The sequence below is a fragment of the Plasmodium yoelii genome (assembly GCF_900002385.2).
Source record: "Plasmodium yoelii strain 17X genome assembly, chromosome: 3".
NCBI classification, from domain to species: Eukaryota; Apicomplexa; class Aconoidasida; order Haemosporida; family Plasmodiidae; genus Plasmodium; species Plasmodium yoelii.
In genome coordinates, this window is record NC_036175.2 from 855,932 (window position 1) to 868,893 (window position 12,962).

Consider the following 12,962-nt stretch of genomic DNA (forward strand, 5'->3'; position numbering starts at 1 on the left):
AATTTAAGAAAGATAAAATAAATCATTAATAGATGAGTTAGAGGATTTTGATTGATATAGTTAATAATTTATAAGGTTGATAATAACGATGGGGTGTTGTATAAAAATAATGAAAATAAGAGAAATAGTACAGAAACAAAGTATATTAAAAAATGTGGTTATGGCAATAATTTAAATAGACAGGATATATGAAAGGATATTTATTTTATTAATAATGTATTACAACATTAAGATGATAAAAAATATTATGGGTAATGCAGATTTATTCCTTGGAAATTATAGCACTTAATCTCATAATATTTTGTATTTGTGGTGAGTGAATTATTTCAGTTAATAAATTTCCAATAATAGGGGTATTAATAGTAATCTGTGAACAAAAAACAATAATGTATAAATATATAAAAGAAAATATTATAGTTTTGTGTGGATGAATAGCATATATTGGAAATATTTACATTTATATAAATGTAAAATAGGATAAAGAAATAACAAAACAAAATGTGGAATAAAATTTTAAGTTATTAAAATATGTATACCGGTTACATAGTCGATATAAACATATTTGTTTATTTTTTCAACAATGTATCCACTTGAGTTAACAAAGATTTTTTTTAATTTTCCACTTTTAATATCATCTTCAGAATCAATTTCAGATTGGAATAAAGGTTTAGGGATCAGGGATCAGGGCTCATGGTTATATTGAATTATATATATCATAATATGTTCATTTTATGAATATTTTTATTTAACGGAATTGCTTATTTTTATTCTCCATTTATGTTTTATTTAATAGTATAATTTCCCAATGTGGTATTATAATGGTAGGAAAATAAATAAACTGTTATCTTATATTGTTTATATTTATGTTATATTTTATTTTTTATATGAATGGATATGAAATAGTTTTTTAAAGCAAACCATGTTTTAGTTAGTTTATTATAATGTGTATATATATATGCATAAAATACATTGGTATTATATGTTTTAAATAACAATATAAAAAATTATTACATATAATGTAACATTTGTATTGAATCATTCTGATCACTTCATTAATTCCATTACAATAATGGTATTAAGATCAAACATCACTTACAAATAAAAATATGTCATGATACTATTTGGAATAAACAATCAGTCGTGATACCATTGGGAATAAACAATAAGTCGTGATGCTACTGGGAATAATGAATAAATCAGGGTTTATTTTTATTATAAATGACACAAGTAACAGGACATATAAGTATTACATGAGGAATATGTTTTTTATGGTAACAAATGGGGGAATATCGGAAAACAAAAAGGTTTTTCAATGGTGTATCGGAATTAAATCATTATAAAGGAAGGATGGGGATATATATAAGTTTTGAATTGCAATATAAAATATTGACACATTTTAATAAATCCAATATATGATTACAATATATATGGGATATACAAATTAAAATAAAATGTTACAAAAAAGGGAGATTTATAACATAAAGATACTTAAATCTCTCGAATTATTGACATTTGTTTAACTATATCAATTATATCAATTATATCAATTAATTTTTACAGAGTGTGTGATATACTTGAATTTTTGGTTTATTCTCATAATATATCATGAAAATATATAATATGAATCAGTAACTACAGTGAGATATTGGTGGATACTCTGTTGTGGTATAATTATATGGTGATGGTTTGGTATCACTTTTTATTGTTGATGATGTACTTTTATTATATGATATTGTGTTTTCAGTGGAACAGTTAAGGGTTTTGTTTCACTGTTGGATGATTGTTTTTTAGTAATTGCATTCTTTTGATAATGGATTACACCAAACATAGTACCAAATATTAATGCTAATGTTGCAATAAAGTAGATATAACTGCAGTTTTGTTATTTTTAACTTTTTTAACAAACGACTTATTAGCATTTTTTTATTTTGTTTATAATTTCTGGGTTTTCTTCAACGTAATTATTGGATCCTGGGGTTAATACATTCATTGCCAACAAAAAGGCAACAATATAATGCTTTTGTTAATTTGATTTTTGCATAATTAAGTAAAAATATTATAATATAATAAATGTATAAAACGAATTAATGTAATTATAAAGTTTATTATAACAATAAAATACAAAATAAAATCCAATAAATAATATTAAGATAGGAATATTTAATATTTTTGGTAATTAAAAAATGTCCAGGGTCCCGATTTAAAAGGTATATAAATTTTAAATAAGTCAGATATATTTTGTTCATTATTATAAATATGATGGTGTAATATATATAAAGAAAATTATAATATAATTATAATTAAAATTTCTGTATATTTTGATTAAAAAAGGAGGGAATTAATCAATATATTTGGTATATGATGGGATTTCGTATTTAAATTATTTGTTGTATTTTTTACTCTGATTGAGATATGTAAAAATAAAGGTGATATAATGTTTAAATGTTATAGGTGTGATAATATGTTTGTGAAATGAGAAAAATATAAAGTCAATAATTAAATTTTATCATTTTGTAGATATATACTTTTCTATTTTTGATTTAAAATGGTGGTGTGTAAAATAATATTATAAAAATGTATGTAATGGTTATTGAAGTTTGATTATTATTATAATAGTGATCAATAAATTAAAACAAAATTAAACAAAATCATGAAAGAAATTGAAATTGAACTGTATTTTGGGGGATATATAGTGTTATCTTATTTGAATAAGGATATTAATTAATAATGGGGAAGTAAACAAGCAAAAAATTAGGATCATTAAAATGAAATAGGAAAGTAACTATGTTATTGTATCATTAAATAGTGGAATAAATGAATAAATGTTGGAAAACTGCACACATCTTCGTTGTTTATGATTAATTTCTTAGATTTTGAATAAAGTTCATATAAATGTACATTAATATTGTTATGGTGAATGGAAATTTTGGTTTGTAAGGGGTAAAATAAAGAAATGATGTTCATATAATGGTGAAAATAAAGAAATGATGTTCATATAATGATAAAAATAAAGAAGTGATGTTCATATAATGGTGAAAATAAAGAAGTGATGTTCATATAATGGTGAAAATAAAGAAATGATGGATATACTTTTTGTTTAAATTTTTGTTTAAATTTTTGCAATGATGCATTATATTTAAAATTAAATGAATATCCAGATGGTGTTTGTATATTATCACCTAATTCATTAAACTGGTCATAATTAACACCTTGTGGATTTATTTGGGGAGAAAATTGATACAATGGATTTTTTGGATGAATTTTTTAAAACTCGTTATAATAAACTTCTTTAAAATCTTTATTTGTATATAGACTGGTTACATATTTTAAATCAGTATAAAATTATTTTTCTTTTAATAATTGAATTTCTTCGGGATATATTGATAGGTATCATATTATGAGTATGGTTTGTAATTAAAATGTTTTCGGCGAATTCGGAATAGGGATTTATGTTTTTTTGATTTAAATTGTTGTTTTGATGTTGGATATCGAATCATATGTATGGTGTTTAATAATGTTGTAAACGGAAATGATTGTGTTTCATCTGGTTTTATTTTAAGGGATTTTGGAATTATATTAATTTTTTGTGCTTTTTTTGTATTTGATTAAACGGTGAAAGAAAATAAATGGCATTATTTGACATGAAGGATTTCCCTTCAACTATAATGGGGTTTTGTAATGAAAGTGTATATTGATTTTTAACCGAGCTGAAATTGGAGAGAAAGAGCGATGTAATAATTATAAAATTAGTTGATGTGAAAAAAATGAAAACCCCTGTTATAAACCCCATTCACGGGGGAAAAATCACTATTAAATATACGGAAAGTTATGGAGGCTGACCCTGTACCATTTATTAATTTTTTTTTTTGTTGATTTTTTTTGTTTATAAAAGAAAACTAAATTATCCAAAGTGATAATTTTAATTAGCTTATATTTGAAGTCAAATTTAAAGAATATAAATAGTAAATTTGTCTATTAATATAAAGAAGTATTGTGTATATATGGTACATGTCAAGAGTTTGTTTCATATTTCATAATAAAAAATAATTTTTCTATATGATGGAATTATAATATTTGTTTGTATTTCATTATTAATTATAAAAGTCACAATATTGTTTAAATGAGAAAAGTGTCTAAGAATCTGTTAAATAAATATGATTAAGTATGTTTCATTTTTCGATTTGGGGTAAAAATAAACTGGTTCCATGTGTATTATTTTTGTTATTTGATGATGTATATTATGAGATATATTTATAAACAGAATGATTATATAGGAATCTATGAAAAAAAATATTTTTACAAAAAAGTGGTAGTAAAATGGAGAATATTATTAAGTAATATTTAAAATTGGAGGAATGCAACAATAAAATATAATAAATTAGAAACCATTTAAATGTAAATAGCAACGATGGTTAATGTTTTCATTATATGTTTGTATGTATTAATATATAAAATATATATGTATCTAATATTTTATTATTTGAATTGATATTTATTAGTTTTCATATGTAAGGAATAATGGAAATATAAAAGTTCACAATATATTAGAGCCGTATCACTAAATGTACTAATGCATTATAAATTATATTAAAAATTGTGTATCTTTTATAGAAAGGTTAATATTTATATCAATGAATGGTTTTAATGAATATAACGAAATTGATTATAACAATTATAAATTTTATAGAAAGTGGAAAAAGTTAATAAATGAAATATATTCCATGTTTTTTATAGATATATTCATTTATTTAATAAATAAAGCTAAAAATGAGAGTCAGTATTTTAAAATTTGTTTTTTTTTCAATTATTATTTGTTTTTTTGAATATGTTAAAAATGTAAGTTACACACTATCTTCTTTTATTATTAATAATATTTCATTATAATTATCGTATTTATTGTTTTGCATTAACCTTATATTATTGTTTGATGTATTGGTAAAACATTTAAGTTAATTAAAATTAATTACACACATGTTAATAAATATTTCATTTCTTTTCAGGAATTATATTATATAAATGAGAGAAACATATATCATGAAAGGAATATAACAAATTTTAGAAATAATAGGATATTAGGGGATACAGATAACCGATTCGATTTAAATTATTTTTATGAATCAACTTTGAGTCTTGCAAATCAACTTAATGAGTACAATGATGATGATGATGAAGAAATAAAATATCTTCGAAATATTATAGATTCACATGTAAAGAAGCATAAAGAAAATAATACATTACCCGATTTAAATAGTTTAGATAAAAGAACTAAAAAGTTAATTGATGAACTTCACAAAGAAATAGAAGAAACAAAAAAAGAGCTTGATAATATAAAGAATAATAAATTAGCAATAGAACTGATACAAAATAATCCTGTATCAGAAGAAGACTTTAAACAATTGAAAAATGAAAGAAATATCGTGGGGACTGAGCATTATGGGGTCGATTCAAATATCGAAAATGAATCAAAAACTAAGCGAAAGTTAACAAAATTGACCAAAAAATTAATGGTGAGGGGGGTGTTGTTGACGCTGCTTGTTTTGTCGTTATTGGTACCCGGATTGATTTATTTTGTATTTGTTATTATGAATGTAGTTCTTTCAATTGAAATAATTATTGAATGTTGTAAATATGTTAAATTCTTTTTTAAAGAATATAAATCATACAAAAAAAAAAAAAAATCAAGATAGGGACTCTTTATTATTATGTTTTGTTATACTTTTTCAAATGAATAAAAATAACATATTTAATATTTGATGTTACATATTGATATATATATTATATAAAGTGATTATATATTTATCTATGGAGAGCATATATTATTTGGATTTGATAAACGAATTCAACGACGATATTTAAGAGAACAAGTAAAGAAAATGAACCATTATATATGGTTCGAATAGTAGTGGTTATTCCAGGAATAGTAATAATGATTGATATAAGAAAGTTTTTATTTTTGACCATAATTTTTGAAGATAATCATAATATATAATGTTATATATGTATAGTTATAATATTTTTTTACTGTTTTTGCATAATTTTTATGTAGTTTTTATGTCGTGGGTCAGGGTTGAGTTTGTGTTTATAGGACCCATATTCGGGTTAAGTGATATATTGCATTTAATTTGAATAATTTTATAATATTTATTAGTTTAAGGAATTGTTTTAAAGGTTTAGGGTTATATTGAATTATATATATATATCATAAAATGGTCATGTTATGAATATTTTTATTCTCCATTTATGTTTTATTTAATAGGATAATTTCCCAATGTGGTGTTACAATGGCAAGAAAATAAATAAACTATTATCTTATATTGTTTATATTTATGTTATATTTTATTTTTTATATGAATGTATATGAATTTTTTTTAAAGCAAACAATGTTTTAGTTGGTTTATTATAATGTTCATATATATGTGTATAAAATATATTGGCAATATGCTTTAAATAGCAATACAAAAAGTTATTACATATAACGTAAGATTTGTATTGAATCATTCTGATCACCTCATTAATTCAATTACAATAAATGGTATTAAGATCAAATATCACTTACAAATAAAGAATCGTTTAAATATATGGGATATTCCCCCAAATTTTAGCATATAGATGATGTCCATGTTTGTAAACAAAAAAAGGTGAAATTATTAAATGAAAGATCTTCATAAGTTATAACATTTTTATTTGTAGTATTCAAAAAATGAATACATATAGATGCATTATAATATTAAAAGAGATAAACAAATAACAGACAAGAAAAAAACAATCAAAAGCAAAAAAACATTTTATGATGGTAATTTAAAGCAATCATTATGTATGGAAATAAATCATTTTATTAACATAAATCTTCTAATATCATGGTGGTGAAAAATATATGTTTATTTGTGAAATGCCAAACAATCTAAAGGTTTTCCAATAATACATTTTTGTTAAATGGAACCATGTTCATCATTCTAAGAAAAAAACATAAATGGATGATTATATAAAATGTTTAAATTTGTTGCAAATTATAAATATGTACACTTATTTAAAACCATATTTTTTTAACAATTGTTGAAATAAATTATTATATTATTAAAATCTGTATACCGTTCATAGAGTCGATATAGATAACATAAATATGGTTCTTTCTTTTTTCAACAATGTATCCACTTAAGTTAACATAGCTTTTTTTTATTTTTCCATTTCTAATCTCATCTTCAGAATCAACTTCAGCTTGGAATAAATTTGCACTTTTTACTATTGTGTTTTCAAAATATTTTTTATTTTTACGGTTGTTATCAATTATATTTGCTGAAGACATGACAATTATAGTTTTGTTTTTTGATATCTACAAAATTAATAAAAGTTTATTTGAATAATACGAAAAATATTATTTATAACGAAATAGAAGAGGAAAGGTTTGCTTACTTTATATTTTGCAGCTATAGCATAAAAATATTTCTCACGAGTCCACGGAAGTTTTTTCCAACGTTGTTGTATCATTATTAAATTTGGAGTATACACACGGGCAATTTTTCCTAAAAACATATTATAAAATTGCATAAATATAATTAAAATATTATGAGTTTGAATATATGGAAAACAATAAATAGTATCATATAACAATAGGAATAATAAATCACGAAATGTCGAATAAATAGTAACAATAATAAATCACGAAATTTCGAATAAATAGTAACAATAATATGTTAATTCGACTAATTATTTATGTTTTGTATACTTTTAGCCGAGCTTCCATACACAAATTTGCTATGATCGGGATCCCAAAACTTGTTTATTAATTCATTATACTAATGGAAGTAAAGAAAAATAAATATTATAATTATTTTTTAATTTCAATTTGGTTTATAACTTTTAATGTTGTTCGTTAATTGATACCTGATTCGGATCATCAACTATATATTCAATTTTTTTAATTTTTGTATGCTTTTTATGTTTTTTTTTATATAAAACTATATTCTCAGAAGGAATTCCACCACAACTTGTATAACCTTTACTTGTAGCATGATGTTTTAATTGTTTTAAAGCGTCATTCATAAATTTGTACGCATTTATAGTTTCTTTGGGATCGGTATATAATAGGTGTTTGTTTTTTTGATATATTTCTTTTGTATTATCATAGCTAAAAATGAACATATTTTTAATGTGAACAAAAATAAAGTTATTGTATTTATAACATTTTTGCAAAGACATACATTTAATATTTTCATAATGAAATATGTAATATATAGTATATATATTGTTGTATTTTCTTACGTAGGATAACGTTTTGTTGATTTCTGTTTTGTATTTTTTTTTGGAACAAGCTCAGTTGCAAGGGTTTTATTATTCACATATAGGGGGATGATTAAAAGAAAAAAAACAATTTGAATATAAAATTTATTCATTTTTGAACTTTAAAACAAAATATTAAAATATATATTATTATTTTTTTTAATTAAAAATTCGAAAAATAGCACAAATACATTAAAATTGAAGCAAATGATTTTCTCAAATAAAGTATAAAAAACAAATATTTATTTTAAAAAATGCAAATTATTATTTAAACAACAAATTTGAATACTTTTATCAGATTGATAAGTTTAATATATTTTTTATTTAATTAATTCAATCACAAAACAACGTTAACAACAGAATTTTTCATAAATAATGAATATCAAAAATATTATGATCCATAATTTCCTTATATTATAATATCTAAAAATAAATAATTTTAATTATATAAATGATATTTTTAATATATAGGATTATGAATACGCAAGTTTTATATTTTTATAATTGAATAAACTCAGTCTAAAATTTATAAATCATCACGTTATGCATTTAATTTTATATATTACTAATGCTACTATAATAACAACATTTTTTACCTCATCATAATAGTAGTATGATAAAATTTATATTATGAGAATCAAACAATCTGTGATTTTTTTTATCACTTTTAGTACAAATTTTACTAAATAACAATTTTCTAGCAAAATTATTAATTTTATAAAAATTATTTATTGGTAGCAATATTGACGGCTATGTTTTTTATAAATTAATGCAAATTATAATTTTCCTTTTAATAACAAAATATAGTATTATAAAGTTAAAAAAAATACAAATAAAATATGAAGTAAATATGAAATAAAATATGAAATAAAATAATGAAACATAAAGTTGCAAATTCAAGAATATATAATGTAATTAATTTGTTTTTTAATTATAATATTCTTAATGGGTGGATGTTAATTTTTTATGGGGGAAAATTATGTTTATGATTGATTGTTGATTGTTTATGGTTCTGGGATATTGTAATTACATTTTTTATAATTTGAACACTAATTAATTATATGTTTCATTCCGTATGTTTAATAATGAGATGATGTCCATGTTTGTAAACAAAAAAGGGTGAAATTATTAAATGAAAGGAATATGACAAATAAAAGATCTTCATAAGTTATAGCAGTTCTATTTGTAGTATTCAAAAAATTAATACATATAGATACATTCTAATATTAAAAGAGATAAACAAATAACAGACAAGAAAAAAACAATCATAAAACAAAAAAATATGTTATGATGGTAATTTAAATAAATACCATTCATGAAAATAAATCGTTTTATTATCAAAAATTCTCTAATATTACGGTGGTGAAAAATATATGATTATTTATAAGGGAAAAAGTAGTATAAAGGTTTTCCAATAATATTTTTTTGTTAAATGGAACCATGTTCACCAACCTAAGAAAAAAAACATAAATGGGTGAATATATAAAATGTTTAAATTTGTTGCAAATTATAAATATTTACACTTATTTAAAACGATATTTTTTTAACAATTGTTGAAATAAATTATTATTAAAATCTGTATACCGCTTATAGATTCGAAATAGGTGACATAAATACGGTCCGTTTTTTTTTCAATAATGTGTCCACTTAAGTTAACAAAAATTTTTTTTAATTTTCCATTTCTAATATCATCTTCAGAATCAATGTTAGCTTCGAATAAATTTGCATTTTTTACTATTATGTTTTCAAAATTTCTTTTATTTTTACAGTTGTTATCATTTATATTTGCTGAGCTCATGACAATTATAATTTTGTTTTCTGATATCTACAAAATTAATAAAAGTGTATTTGAATAATATGAGAATTTCGATTTACAACGAAATAGAAGAGGAAAGCTTTCCTTACTTTAAATTTTGCAGCTATAGCATAAAAATATTTCTCACGAGACCATGGCCATGTTTTGGAACGTTGTTGTATTATTACTAAATTTGGATTGTATACACGGACAATTTTTCCTAAAAGTATATTATAAAATTGCATAGATATAATTAAAATATGATGAGTTTGAATATGTGGGAAAGAATAAATAGTAACAATAATATGTTAATTTGGGTAATTATTTATGTTTTGTATACTTTTAACATTATCATCATTGAACAAATTGGCATGATCGGGATTCCAATACTTGTTTATTATTTTATTATACTAATGGAAATAAAGAGAAATATATATATTATAATCATTTTTTAATTTCAATTTGGTTTATAAATTTTAATGTTGTTCGTTAATTGATACCTTATTCGGATTATCAACTATATATTGTTTTTTTTCAACATTTGTATTATATTGATATTTTATATCATCAAAAAGCATATAGTCAGTATAATATATATTATATAATCCATAATCAACTGTATTTGTAACATGATATTCTAATTGTCTTAAAGCTTCTTTCATAACTTTGCATGCATTTTTAGTTTCTTTGATATCGGTATATAATAGGTGCTTGTTTTTTTCATATATTTCTTGTGTATTATCATAGCTAAAAAAGAACATATTTTTAATGCGTCCAAAAATAAAGGTATTGTATTTTTGCAAAGACGTACACATTTAATATTTTCATAATGAAATATGTAATATATATATTGTAGTATTTTCTTACGTATAACGTTTTTTATTTTTTTTTGATTTGTGTTTTGTATCTTTTTTTGGAGAAAGCTCGGTTGCAAGGGTTTTATTATTCATATATAGGGGTATGATTAAAAGAAAGAAAACAATTTGAATATAAAACTTATTCATTTGGGAACTTTACAAACAAACTATTAAAATATATATTAGTATTTTTTTAATTAAAAATTAACTCAAAACAGAACAAATATAATTAAAATTGAAGGAAATAATTTTCTCAAATAAAGCATAAAAAACAAATATTTATTTTAAAAAATACAAATTATTATTTAAAAGTCAAATTTGTATGCTTTTATCAGATTTATAAGTCTAATATATTTTTTATTTAAATAATTCAACCACAAAACGACATCAATAAAAGAATCTTTCATAAATAATGAATATGAAAAATAAATAACTTTAATTATATAATTGATATTTTTAAATATAGCATTGTGAATACACATATTTTATGATTGATCAAACTGAATTTAAAATTACAAAACAGCTCATTACGTATGGAATCACATATTGCTTACACTAATAAATAAAAAAGCATAGTAATATTAATATTATATTAAAATAATTAATTTAATCTGAGGAATGCAGTTAATTTTATATATTACTAATGCTACTATAATAACATTTTTTACCTCATCATAATAATAGTGTGATAATTATACATTTGTGATTTTGTATCACTTTTAGTACAAGTTTTACTAAACATTTTTCTAGCAAAATTGTTAATTTTATAAAAATTATTTATTGGTAGCAATATTGACGGCTATGTTTTTTATAAATTAATGCAAATTATAATTTTCCTTTTAATAACAAAATATAGTATTATAAAGTTAAAAAAAATACAAATAAAATATGAAGTAAAATATGAAATAAAACGTGAAATAAAATATGAAAAAAAATAATGAAACATAAGGTTGTAAAGTCAAGAAATATATAATGTAATTAATTTGTTTTTTAATTATAATATTCTTAATGTCGAGGTGTTCATGTATTATGGGTCAAGGTTATGTTTATGATTGATGGTTGATTGTTTATGGTTCTGGGATATTGTAATCACATTTTTTATAATTATTTTGTTTATAATTAAATTTTTTATAATTAATTTTTTTATAATTAATTTTTTATAATTAAATATATGTATGATTGTGTATGTTTAATCTGGAGATGATGTGTAAATATTGAAGGAAAACAGGGGTAGTGTGATTAATATGAAATAGGTGGTTAATATGAAATAGGTGATTAATATGAAATAGGTGATTAATATGAAATAGATGGTTAATATGAAATAGGTAATTAATATGAAATAGGTGATTAATATGAAATAGGTGATTAATATGAAATAGGTAATTAATATGAAATAGATGGTTAATATGAAATAGGTGGTTAATATGAAATAGGTGATTAATATGAAATAGGTGATTAATATGAAATAGGTGATAATATTTGTTTGATAAAGTATAATATATAGATTTAAAATGATTAAAATGATTAAAATGATTAAAATGATTAAAATAATATATTAGATATATAAATATTGGTTATATATGACAATTGTCTATTATATAAAACTTGTTAATCAGGGGTTATGTTGGATTATGAAGATTATAATATGCAATGCATTTGTTTGTTTGATGAAAAATTTTATTTAGTAAAAGTTATTATTTGTGTCACTATTATTTTGATTTAAATTATATTACGGGAATATATGTTGTAATAATAGGATTATATGTGAGGGTGGGTATGAATTATAAGATGATTCATTTGTAACAATTGTCTACAATATAATATACCTTCATATTAATATGTGTGTTTTTAAGATTAATTAAACAGATCACTAATATATAATAGGTAGTGATAAAATATCGACCGAAGTCCAACAACACAACGATATCTATAAAAGACGTTTTATGCATCTAACATTTTTAATAATAAAATAAAAATCGAACTATATATACAATATTTTTTAAGTTTTAATCGTAGCTACTATTCTTTTGTAT

The 12,962-nt window shown here is 21.4% G+C and overlaps 3 protein-coding genes across 3 annotated transcripts; 1 reads left to right on the top strand and 2 right to left on the bottom strand.

Annotated features, from left to right (window-relative positions):
• Nucleotides 1-4,767: 4,767 nt before the first annotated feature.
• Nucleotides 4,768-5,687, top strand: PY17X_0322801 (fam-b protein; the record flags this gene model as incomplete). Its single annotated transcript, XM_726254.3, has 2 exons — nt 4,768-4,836; nt 5,001-5,687. 2 exons carry the CDS (start codon nt 4,768-4,770, stop codon nt 5,685-5,687), a joined length of 756 nt encoding a protein of 251 aa, XP_731347.3.
• A 1,242-nt stretch (nt 5,688-6,929) lies between these two features.
• On the bottom strand, nt 6,930-8,390 carry PY17X_0322901 (fam-a protein; the record flags this gene model as incomplete). The annotated part of the gene is made up of 6 exons (XM_034637722.1): nt 6,930-6,953; nt 7,142-7,330; nt 7,411-7,520; nt 7,724-7,793; nt 7,882-8,125; nt 8,260-8,390. 6 exons carry the CDS (start codon nt 8,388-8,390, stop codon nt 6,930-6,932), a joined length of 768 nt encoding a protein of 255 aa, XP_034493369.1.
• A 1,331-nt stretch (nt 8,391-9,721) lies between these two features.
• On the bottom strand, nt 9,722-11,076 carry PY17X_0323001 (fam-a protein; the record flags this gene model as incomplete). Its single annotated transcript, XM_034637723.1, has 6 exons — nt 9,722-9,729; nt 9,862-10,102; nt 10,183-10,292; nt 10,413-10,482; nt 10,573-10,819; nt 10,940-11,076. 6 exons carry the CDS (start codon nt 11,074-11,076, stop codon nt 9,722-9,724), a joined length of 813 nt encoding a protein of 270 aa, XP_034493370.1.
• Between the last annotated feature and the right edge of the window lie 1,886 nt (nt 11,077-12,962).